Genomic DNA, 12,733 nt, shown 5'->3' with positions numbered 1-12,733 from the left:
TAGGAGCAAAGGAGAATTTTTATTTTGTATCAATAAAAAAAATGCTGAGAAGACCATATCAGCTTAATGCAGGGGATGAATGCCTGCCTCATGAAGTCCCTGGCAGAAATCTCTAGGACCTCGGTGGTCAGAGATTTCATCTACTACTTTTATGTACAGTTCAGAGAAGAGTATTTAAACCACTTACTCTTTGTTTCTCGTTAGCAGCTGCTGAAGATGTGAACAAAAGGACTTGATTAACTTGGAGGGGAGTAATTTTAGAACAGAACAGAAAAAAATTTTCATGCACCATGAGTGCAGCCTGTTGAGTTCACAGCTATGTTAAGATAAATAGCATGTCTGATTGGTAGGGACTTACAGCTCTGTTTACCACAGTTGGAATGACACAAGCGAAGACTATTATAAAGATAAATAAAATCATTATCTGGGACACTCAGCTAGAAGTGTCCTTCAATTGTATGCTGCAGTACACAGCCAGTGAGCACAGTATTTGTCCCTGGTGCCACCAGAGCAGGGAATGGAGCACATGGGTGAGGAAAGGTGGGCTGGTTCAGAAAGCTCATATCTGCAGCCTGCCCTGGAGTGCCATGAGGAGGTCCTTCTTCGTCATCACCTGGCTCATCCCTGAGTGACTGTAGGGTTTTTAATTCCTCCTTTGCCTCGGTTGCCTTCTGTAAAATTAGAGCTCTTACTCCCAGGGTGTTGTTATATAAAGAATTGCAACAGAGATTTTGAGGTACTGTCCCTCAGCAGAAGCAGGAGACTAGGCAAGAGGCAGAGCAGCTCTGTGTTGCTGGGGCTTAATCAGCCAAGCTCTGCTGGGGATGTACAGACATGGAAATTTAACTCTCCCTTAATGTAAGGTTTCACCAGGAGCTGGTGACTGGCAGCATAAGCTGTACTGGGAACCTTTGTGTAGGTACTAAAATCATGTGGCAGTTCTGGATAAATATTAAAGACCATGAGCACCTTTATATGGGTACTGACAAGAGTTAACATTTACACTGTTGGTAACATTTACAATATCTGCACAGTCTGAGAGCTTGACTGAGAAATACCAGGCTTAGGTTCAGTGCGGGCAGTACAAAGGTTGTGAGTAGAAGCTTCAGGAAATGGATGGTGTTGTCTTCACTGAGTCTGGGCTTGTTAGTGCTCCTGCAAGATCATATCCCTGCCTGCTGCAGTTTATTGAAACAGTTACCCTTGCTTTATTTCAGAAGTTTGCTGCAATTATACAAATAGTGTAGCCCCTGAGTACAAATGTGGGGTTTGTAAAAAGGTGGTACAAGTGTTAGCATAATCAAAACAAGTGTATTTAGTGCATGTATTAGCTGGATGTGGCACATCTTTAGCTCCACCTAGGATTTACCTGAGCCTATTAAAGTATTTCAAACCTTACCTAAATGAAAATTGAACTTTCTGGTAATACATTGGTTTAAAAGTCAGCTCTTTTATAGTGCTGTTGGGGTACTGTTTCAGGGGAGCCTACAGCAACCAGTGGCTCCAGGTCTTTCTCAGAGGCAATGGAAAGGGTTAGTGATCAGCCTCTTGATGCTGATTGTTTAATGACCTGTAAATCTTAGAAATCACTTCTCTCTCCTGTCTTACACCTACAGTTAATGTTATACATAACACTGACCGTGAAACCAATTCACAGAGAATAGGAAATCTCATGATTCGTGGAAACCACCATTCTCTGGAATAAACTCCTTTCTTCAAACCTGTAGCGGTGTCATCTCACATTACATGCCTGTTATGTTTCCTTGCAGGCTTTGTTTTTATAACTGTTTTGGAGGATCATTCTGTATTAGGAGTGAAACCAGAAAAAAGTAGAGGATGACTTGTAAAGGAAGAATTCTTATATACTCATGTAGCAGTGTCTTGGCCTCTACAGTTCACTAAGCAGGGCCACGTCTGGAGCACTGCTCCATCTCACATGTGTGGTTCAGTGCCAGCCTGTGCCCTGAGAGTATTTCCACCCCAGGCACAGGAGGAGGCTGCACAGAGAAGGCCCCTTTCTTCTGGAAGAAACAGCTGTGTTCTTTTGCTCTCCTGCTCATGTGGTCAGAGCTAAGGCAAGATCATGGTCAACTGAGGTTTTCAGAGTGGCTGTAAGCTGCTTGCTCCCTTACCTGGGACACCAAGATAGCCTGAAGCTGCTCTTAGCATAAAGGACAGGTGACTGCCCTCAGCAGCAGCCACTGTCACCCCTCTTGTCATTCATCTGTCACCAGCATCTTGTTCCCCTGGTTCCTCATCCCCCACAGCACTCATCCCAAATCCTCATCTTCCCTTGCAGGGTCAGAGCACCCAGTGCTGCCCCCTCATCCTCGATGTGGCAAAAATTTTGCAAAATAGGGTTTTTCCTAAACTGCTGAGGAGCCCTGAAACAATGTTGTCACATCCTTAAAATAAAGCACACATGTGCATGATTGCAGAATTAAGGCTGATTCCTTTTGGAGCCTCCAACTGTAATTTAATTGCTAACTACTTTCTTAAGTCTCCCAGGACGACTTCTTTTAATTCATTAAGTTTACAATTTGCAGTAAAGGAGAACTCATGGAATTATCCGTGTGCCGTTGGCCATTTTCAAAAGTAAGTTAAATTGCTGTGTTCCCATGGCTCACAATGGTAAGAGACATGGGAGGCTCTGGGGAGTGGGAACTTTCTGGGCATGCGTGACAGACACACTGAGACAGTGAGAAAAGTGTGTTAATCATTTTTGTTGTAACTACACACTGAACTGGACCAAGGAGACAAGGGGCAAAAGGCTGCATATGCAGGAGTCTCTGCAAATTAACACACTTGATTTCTTAGAAACAAAATTGCCTGGGTAGAGCTACCTTCCTGTGTTCAGACCCTGACACATCTCCCCTTAGCAGTTTGGACATCATCATCCCATCTGTCCTCCCTAGGAGGATCAATTCTTCAGAAGTGACTATGTCTCAAGACCAGAAGCTGAGAATTGGAGCATGGGCAGGGACAAGAGTTGCCTTCAGCTGACTCTGCTGTTAGAGATGTCCCGTGCTGCGGTTGGGGCGATGACAGTGATGCTGAGCACTGCACAAGTCACCAAAGCTCCTTTGCTGTAACCTGACTGCCAAGGAGATCTGGGCTCTGCTTCCTCCACTGATCACAGCTGTGGCAGTGTTTCACAGGAGGGGAAGCTGTTTCATGGTGGTTTCAAATGAGAAAATAAACTGGTGGAGCTTATGGATGACTTTACTGGGTGCTAATGTAGACTGTGGTACTGTGCACAAACCTGAGTTCAGAAGGGGTAATTCTTCAAAGCGTGAATGGGGGTATCTGCTTATTTTAAAAAGTGCCCATTCAGTATTCATTTTGTTAAATAGGACTGACTACACTCAGAAAAAATCATATTCTTAATTTGAATAAATGATCTTACATGCTTTTTATTTTGAGACTCCCCAGAGGCATTGGACTGCACCATGAAGTAATGGGCACCTCACATGCTGTTTTGAAAATCCATGTCATGTGTCAGTCACCAGAGCTGGAAACCACTGTGGGAATATGCATGTATATATGGATGTCCTACAAGAAAAAAGGCACATACTGATATATTAGAAACATATTACAATATTTTTTTGTATCTATGAAGGCCAAATTATATTATTCCTAAATTTATTGAAAAGTGCTCCTTTTTTCATGTGATGTTCAAGGGTCAGATATCAGTTTGGAACAGTTCATGGTACCTAATTGTACAGGGGAGAATAGGGTGGCTGTGTTTTTCCTTTGTGAGTCTCAAAGGGCTACTTTTCCTTTCATTTTGAATAGGATATTTCTGTATTAAAATGTTTGAATACTGAATGTTATCTTAGCTACTGCTACAAAAAAATGAAAGCCAAACAGAAGGTGATTTATTGCTCTCAAAAAAATGTCTTTTTATAGTGCCAAGAAGTCGAGATTTTGGTTATTCTTATCAAGAGAGGGGAAATAAATAATACAGTAATAAAATATAACGCATGCATGCCACAAAATGGTTAGTTTTAGTATTTAGCTTCTGTTGTCTTTGTAGTGAAATGACATTAACATTCCTTTCTCTTTTTATGACAGAACTGAGCTATCGTGCTTACATTATTAAAAAAATAAATCACTAGCAGTTACATGTAAAAGTACAATAGTGTCTATAACTATTTGTCTGTGAATGTTTGCATCCATATAAGTGAAATGTAAAACTTGGATACAAGCCTTTAATATATACAAGTAATAAACTGATATTGTGCTGTTGTGGGTAATAAACACAAACATGCATGTAGTACACCCTCGACAAATCAATTGGGGTATTCTGTATACTCAAAATAATGGTTTCTCTTCTGTGGGGTGTGTTAGATGGCGTTTAGTAGGAAGGAAGTAATTAAAAAGAAGGGACTAAGCAGAGAGTTAGGAGTGGGGGAAGAGGGAATGCTGTGAAGAACACACCAGAAGAGGGGGAAATGTGTCACTGTAGTGAAAGCATGGAAAATAAAGACTATATGAGCAGTCCTGTAAGGCATGGTGGTTGGGGTTTTTTTATTCTTTGGGTAAGATGCTATAGTAATTTAATCTTTTAAAGACATTAAAATTTGCAGAGATCACAAAACCATCAGAAGTTGTTGACACATGCATGAGTAAATCCCTTGTGAGCTCAAGAACAGAGGAAATATATCTGTACACATGTTTTAGCTTTATATATACATCTGTATAAGCTTTATATATACATCTGTATATCCATTTAACTGCCTATCTGTCTAGCTATATTCATATTTATGACCCAACTGCAGCTGCAATTAAGGAATTAAAAGTTAAATGAACTACGGGTTGCAATGATCACAATACCTTTTTCTGCTTTGACTTAGGCCTTTTGGAAAACAGTGAAGATTGAGAAGAATATTTGGTAGTTAAAGCAATAAGGGACTGAACTTGCAGGTGTAGGTCAACATTTTGGCTTACACAGCGAAGTGTTTGAAAATGAGAAGGATAAGATTTACAAGAATAATTCAAGGTCTAAGAAATTCAGTATATTTATGTAATTCCCAGGGAGGTTGGGAAGTTGTTTAGATGTGTTCTCTCTAGGATACTCATCTTGTCGAACTGAGATCTCGACTTTGTACCTCTGAGCTAGTTATCTAGATTTCTCTGACAGTCAGTGAATAGAAAAATTTCCCCTGTGCTACTTACCTCAAATTGAAATAGTCATTAAGATATGTCATACAGTATTTCTGAAATGGTTTAGGTTTTTTGGGGTTTGTTTTTTGGAGAGCTTTTTTTGGTTTTTTTTTACTTTAAGTTGGCTCTAAAGCAAGTGTAGCAAAGCAACTCACATATAAAAATTGATACTGTAGATGTCCAAGGTAGCCATGCTGAGGTGAATCCCACTCTTTGAATGTTCTGGGGAAATAGATGCCTGATTACAAAGTGCTGTTAGTCTACCAGAAAAAAACAGCCCCACAGCCAAACCATAACAAGATGCAAACAAACTACTGATACTCACAGATCTGTAGCTGGGATGTAGAACTATTTCTCATGTTACGTCTAAACAACAACTTATCTTCTTTCTTTTTTCCTTTTCTAGAATGATTACAAGAAATTGTCTATGCAATGCAAGGATTTTGTGGTTGGACTCCTTGATTTGTGCAGAAATACAGAAGAAGTGGAAGCTATTTTGAATGGTGATGTAGAGATGAGCCATAATAATGGAGAGCATGGTCGCCCCAGCCTTAGCCGCTTAAAACTTGCCATTAAGTATGAAGTTAAAAAAGTAAGCAATTATGTTGATCAAACAGACGTGTCGTCATGGTGGTATTGATTAAATGTTTATGTTTTGGTAGCCTCTGACACTTAAATGGATATTTAGGCCCTTCTGCACAGTGTATTTTACAAACAAAAGAATCCTTGTCCCAGATACCTTGCAATATAAACAAACAGATACATTAGATACTGTTTACAGTGATTATGAGAGCAAATGGCTCTCAAACATTTGTAACTATATGCAAAGTGTTAGATATTTACTTGGATTTAGTTTTAATCTGTTTAAAAAAAAAAAAAAAGATGGAAGACATTTACACTACTTCCACAGCCTGGAAAATTATAAGATTTAATAAAAAACCAGAGGATAGCACAGAAGTCTTGTGTGCTGCTTGATAACAAATATTGATACACATTTTTGTCAAGCTGGTGTGCCTTACCCAGAAAGTTGAGAAAATTTAGGGAAATTGAGTATCTCACAGGAGGTATATATTTGATCAGAGACACAGTCTAGGAGTAGCAGTACTGCGGCTCTCACTTGTGAAGAGCAGTGGGCTACAGCCAGTGTTGAATACAGGAGTTATCATCCCTTCTTTAGCTTATTTCCATTCCTGCTGTCTGTTTAATACTCTGGTCTGCATATGAAAAGCACTCAGTGCAAACAGCTGAGTTAGTAGCTGCACCAAGACCCATAAAACTTCTCTTGGGTAATATAAGTTGTAAAGTTCCAAGCCACATGTGTGTGAACCACAGCGAAATGATTTGCATGATGAAGTTTGTACTACTTGAAGGTCAAGAGGATACGGAGGATACAGTTCAGGGACTTTTGCACTTCAGAAGCAAGCTACCCTAAAGTACAACTTCTCCTGACAGAGTAACAGGATCTTTGATAAAACATTTGCTATAGAATGAAATGGATCAGAATAACAAATTAAAAAAAAAAAAAAGAACAGGAATGGGGATTCTTAAAAATCTAGTATGGACCAAATATACAAATCTTAAACATTTGTATATGAGGAGAATTTATGTGTTTGTGAGGGGAAGAAAAGAAGGAGTTTGACCAGATAACATTTATGATTAATTACACTTAGGTTGAAATTATTAGTTTGTGATTGAACACAGTGTCAATAAAACCCCATTTTTTTTTAATTGAAGGATTTATTGTTGCTGATGGCAATATGCCTGCATGCTGGGAAATTATGCTTATCAAAACACTTTTTTTTAAACCCTTGTTAATGCTCCTTTGAATAGAAGTTGAGTTGGTGCTGTTCCCACATTCTTAATGCGCTTCATGCACCTTTTACTGTAATAAAAGGTACTCTGATAGGAATGTTACTTTGTTGTGCTCCTTTTCTTCCAGTTTGTAGCACATCCAAACTGCCAACAACAACTTCTTTCCATCTGGTATGAGAATTTGTCGGGTTTGAGGCAGCAGACCATGGCAGTGAAGTTTCTGGTTGTTCTTGCTGTTGCAGTAGGACTGCCTTTCCTTTCAATGGCTTACTGGATTGCTCCTTGCAGTAAGGTCAGTCTGAGAAATCCTGTGGTGGCCTTTTATTAACTCCTGAGTCATCTGTATGTAGATTCCTGTCTGTCAAAGATGAAGCATGACTATCACTTACTGGTGTGCTTAAATAATACTACAAAACTGTGTGATTTTAGAACTGAGTTATACTGGAGTGGCTGCAGGATTGCATGTTCTGACACTTGTAATTGAAATGGGTAATTGCACTGTGGTAAATGCAATGTATTGTAAATTAAATTACAATGGTTGAGCAAGATTTGCCTTGTAGAAACTGTAAATTCGAAACAATGACTCAAACTATTTTTAGTTTACTTGTTGCCTTAGTTAGGCAGATGCAGGGGATCCTCATTTCCCACTGATTTAGAGCTAGACTTAGGTACAAGCTGTGGGTTGATTCCAGTTACCTCAAAGGCAATTTTATTTCTGATAATAGATTAACAGATAAAGTCACTTAAACATGAGTGCCAGAAATTAAAATAATCATCATCAGTTTTCTAGAAGTCAAAGTGAACTGTGTTGGCTTGTCAAGTCACTGCTAATCCTCATCAAGTTTCAGTCACACAGCCTCCCCTGCATCCATTTATAATCTGCTGTTTGTATTTGGATGCTACCGTTGGAAGCTGGTTCGGATGATGTGTGCCATGGAAAGCCTTTCCACTGAAGACAGGTTGTAAGCTCTTACCTCTGAACTTTGTGGGGAAGTGGTCACTATCCATTTTAAATGGACACTGACAGAAAACTTCCCTGGAGAGTATACAGAATCCTGTAAGGATTATTCGACAGGCTATAGCATAACATCCATGATTTTAGCAGGTTGAATCCTGTGCACATACAATGATTTAAGGGGGAGATGAAGATTGAAAGAGAGGACTGAGGTCTTGTGGTTTGCTTTCATTTTCCTGTCCTCTGAGACTCAGAGAAAGGCGGGTCTTTCCATATTTTGCCATATTTTTCATTTCAGTCTGGACTGTAAAAATCAGTTATCTCATTTTCACTTTTCTGTATGGTGACTAGGATTTTTATGAATACTTTTGTCTTAAAACACACCTTGAGATTCAGTGTACTTCAGTAATTGGTTTTCAACTACAGGAGTGACTTGTCTATTAGTCATTTTCCTTTTCAGTGATTTATTGGATATTAAAGTAATTTTGAAACATCATACATTTTGAAAAAGCTATTTCAGAGTAGCTTTTTTAAGTCAAGGTTCGAGGGACAACATCCTTTAAAGTTTCACTTCCTCTGTTGCTATTTAATCACCTCATTGGTTGATTTATGTTGAATGCTTTTTGCTTCTTTATATTCTGCAAATGTAAAATGTAATTCACTTTTTTTTCACCAGCTTCCGTTCCTTGTCTTGTGCTTTACTCATTCTTCTGTTTTTTCAAAACAAAAATGTTCACTGCTTAATTTCAAGATAGGATGGCTTTGATACAGAACTCTCTTATCATTCTGTGTGAATTGATGGAATTTTATAAATATCTTCTCCTCTGACCAAGATAAAGTACCCATTCTTTTTCTATGTTTGGTACTTAGGGCACAGTGATAGTAGAGAGAGAAAATACAGAATTTGTGGTGAAAGAAACAGCTCGCAGTGGAGTTGTATTCTCATGCCATGGCTCTGAGAAAGGCAAAAATGTCTTTTATGACATTTGCAACATCTCAGATACCTGTGTAGCTGACCAGTTCCTTCTTTAGGGAAAAATTAATTTGAGCTTGGACCACAGAGAGAGAGTTTCAGATCTGGAAGAAATTTAATATAAATATGTGGACAAAGTCCTGTTCATTTGGCAGGAATTCACTTTGATGATCTTCAAAGGTCTCTTCCAACGTTGTGATTCTATGATTCTGTGATTCTGTGATATGTAAAAGATACTTTCCTGTCTCCTCTGAATGGGTGGGAGGGGGGGGTGCTAGGAGTTCAGTCTTAATTTTTTTGTCCTGCTTTCAGCTGAGATGGAGTAAAACGTTCTTCCTAGCAGCTGCTATAGTGCTGTGGTTTGGATTTGGGATGAGAATCATGTTCATAACACACTGATGTTTTAGTTGCTGCCAAGCAGTCAAGGACTTTTCAGCTTCTCACACTTCCCTGCCAAGAAGGGTAGCTTTTCAGAGTAGCTTTTATAAGCCAAGGTTCAAGAGACAAGATCCTTTAAAGTTCCCAGGAACTGCCCAAGAAGCTGAAAGGGGACGCAATCTGGGCAGCTGTCTCAAACCAGCTAAAGGGATATTCCATGCCACATGAAGCTATCCTCAGTTTATAAGTGAGGGGTTTGCCAGGAGATGACATGGCTCAGGAACCTGCTGAACCTGTTGGTTCTAGGTGGTGAGCAATGGTGCTGTGCATCCCTTCTTTTATATATTCCTTTTTTAAATTTTTTTTTCCTTTCCCATGAAACTGATATCAACACGTGAGTTTTACCCCTTTCTTTTTGATTCTTTCCCCCCAACCCACTGTTGGGGGGAGTGAGTGAAAGGCTATGGGCTTGTTTTAGCTCCCAGCCAGGTTAAACCACAATTTTTATTTTAATTTTTATAATCAAGGGGTATATTAACGTTACTTCCCTCAGGACTTTTTCTTCTCTTCTGGCTATGTCTCCTTCTGGCCTCTATCTCCTAACTCACCTGCATTCATCAATGCAAGTATAATTCGTTTAAAGGGACACTGTCAAGGTACTTCATCATTTTCCAGCTCTGCTTTATTGTGTGCTGTTTATGACTGTTCCTTGCTAGCTTGAAATAAAATCTTTCCCCATGATGATTACCTGTTCTCTTTATAGTTCACACAAAATAATTGGTTGTTGAAGTTTGTCTCATGAGGCTGATGGAATATTTTAGTTAGTAAAAGTTAAATTAATTTTGTTGAGTGGGAAACATAACAAATGGTACATGCTTGCAAAATAATAAAAAGGAGAAAGTAGATCAAATTTTGTGCCTGCTAACCTTGACAGTGTTCCTTTAACAGTATCTTCTTGTCTAGATTTCTTAGTGTTATCTGGTTTTCAGACCTTACCATCACATCCCTGGCTGCACCCTGTTATTCAATGTTTCTGTAAAAGCTGATTGAAAGGACAACAAAACTGCAACTTTGATATTGAAATAAGTGTAGCAAAATTACAAATAGAAATAACTCACCTTTCTGCTTTCCCCTCCCTTTTCCAGACCACAGATTGATATATGTTTCAGCTCAGATCCGTGACACTTGCTTTCAATTCTTCCCAAGGAATTTTTTATCAGATGCAGATATTGTCTGCATCTAAGATAAAAAAGTATTTTTCTGCTGGTGCTAACTAAGTGAACAAGCAAAGACTTTTACTATTAATGCAGGCATCCTCAAAAATAAAGTAAATAATTGCTTAAAGTTCAGCCCTGTATGAGTTTGTATGAAACTTGCAGATATTTTAAGTGTTGTGCTAAACCATTTTAAAGTTCTTAGACATAAGAGAGTTGGGAACATTTGCATTGAAGGAGTCAAGGATTAATTTAAGACACTTCAGAACTATAAACATAACAAAACCTACAGAGCTATAAATATAACCTCATGACTTTTGTGATAGAAGAAAATAAGCTGGGAAAACTGAACAATAACTGTGCTAAATTGAGTAACCTGTCAGTAAGGAGACAGAATTCTTTAGTCGTAATTTACTCCTGGTGGTAATTGAATTATTTTAGTACGTGTCAAAGTCTTTTTTTCTTTGTTGCCTAATAGAGCTGACTAGTGTGTAAGAAATTCTATAAGAATTCTAAAACTATAATAAAATTTTCTTTTCATAACCTATAACAGACACAGATGCCCCAGAACAATTACAGAATTATTTAAAAACACTGAGGTAAAAATACATATATGGTGAAACGGATAGATTAATCCTCTGAAAGCAGCAAATAAGTAGAAACTTTTAAAAGTGACTGTCAGCATGGTATCTTAGTATGCCAATTTTTCCAAATATTTGTTCCTGTTTGGTATGGAAAAATCAGTGTTTCTCTGTGTTACTGTTCTTTTTACACGTTTTTATTTTGGAAGAAGGCAATGCTCTATCCTTGTGTTTCATAACCTCTGTTGCAGCTGGGGAGGATAATGCGTGGACCATTTATGAAGTTTGTAGCCCATGCAGCCTCTTTCACCATTTTTCTTGGTCTGCTTGTCATGAATGCAGCTGACAGATTTGATGGCACCAAACTCCGACCTAATGAAACAACAGGCAACGTAAAGCAGCTGTTTCGGATGAAAACATCCTGTTTCTCATGGATGGAGATGCTCATTATTTCTTGGGTAATAGGTAAAGATTAATTTTTGCTTAAGTATGTCTTGCTATGAATTCAGTGAAGCTGGACACTTATTTAGTCTTTTGCTATTAATGTTATGTTTAAAAATTGCAAGAGAGGGAGTTGATTCAACTGGTGGCATTCCCATAGTGGCTTTAGATGTCAGCAGGATTTACATGTGCCTAGTTAATCACAGACATTCAGGTTAAGGACTTAGGTGGACTGAGGTGAAATCTGCATCACATGAATACGAATAAATTCAGTTTTATAAATACCAAAGGCAACCATCCACCAGTTACTCAGGGGTTTTGTTTGAATCAGACTGTAGCAACTCCCAAGGGGAAAGACTTCCACATCATGGGCTAAGGACTTTTGTGTCCCAAGTGTCTCTTTCTGCTAAGATTAACTTATTTTGAAAGTATGTTTGCAGAATTCATAGCATATAGCTGAATGAATTATTGACAAAAGAGAAGCAGAATAAAGACCCTGAATATTCAGCAGAAGATTTTTCCATCCCAACATAGGGATGAAATTAATACTATGAATAGTTTTCTGAGCTAACCCATTCTATTCAGTGATGCATTACTAGTCAGCAGAAGAACATGGGTACAGACCTTCAAAAATATTTTAGCTGTCTGATCCATATTTACAAGCCTAATACCATTTATTCCAATGGAGTTTAGATGCCCAAATACTTTAAAGATCTAGTTGCTGGTTGTTACTAAAGTCAATAATACGGGAAAGTCAAATTCAAGCTAAGTAAAATCTGTTCCCATTCAAGAGCCTGTGCATTTAAAATATTTTGCTTTTATGAACTTTCTGAACCTGAACAGCTTATTTTTAAAGCTTTAAAATAATTGGCAATCTTTATTTATTTCATCCATATAGCTGTGTACAAATTAATATAATTATTATGGGAATGTCAGTTAGATATCCAAATTTTCTATAAATATTAGTGTTTTCATGTGATAACAAAGAAACAAATAATAATTTTCCAATTTGAAGTTCTAGTTTGCTAATTCAATCTATTTTTATTTATTTCAGTGTCATGAATAAGATGGTTTATGAAAAATTAATTCAGTGCATACAAATGTAGCATTGAGTTTAATCACTGTTATTAACATTATAATTGTCCTTATCTGAAAATGATAAAAAGTTCCTTCAGACATTTTTATGAGTGGAAAAAATAATGACAATATTCCA

At 38.0% G+C, this 12,733-nt stretch overlaps 1 protein-coding gene across 1 annotated transcript in view; it reads left to right on the top strand.

Moving 5' to 3' along the window:
- The window catches only part of TRPC6 (transient receptor potential cation channel subfamily C member 6), a gene marked incomplete at both ends in the record, with an annotated part of 99,218 nt that overhangs the window by 67,533 nt on the left and 18,952 nt on the right, over positions 1 to 12,733 (top strand). Inside the window, 3 exons of the mRNA XM_084271844.1 lie at positions 5,573 to 5,758; positions 7,106 to 7,270; positions 11,331 to 11,544. Of these exons, the coding sequence (XP_084127970.1) occupies positions 5,573 to 5,758; positions 7,106 to 7,270; positions 11,331 to 11,544 (565 nt within the window). The remainder of the gene's footprint in view (positions 1 to 5,572; positions 5,759 to 7,105; positions 7,271 to 11,330; positions 11,545 to 12,733) is intronic.

This window comes from Gallinula chloropus, assembly GCF_964237585.1.
Source record: "Gallinula chloropus genome assembly, chromosome: 1".
NCBI lineage: Eukaryota > Metazoa > Chordata > Aves > Gruiformes > Rallidae > Gallinula > Gallinula chloropus.
This window is presented reverse-complemented; position numbering and strand designations above follow the sequence as displayed.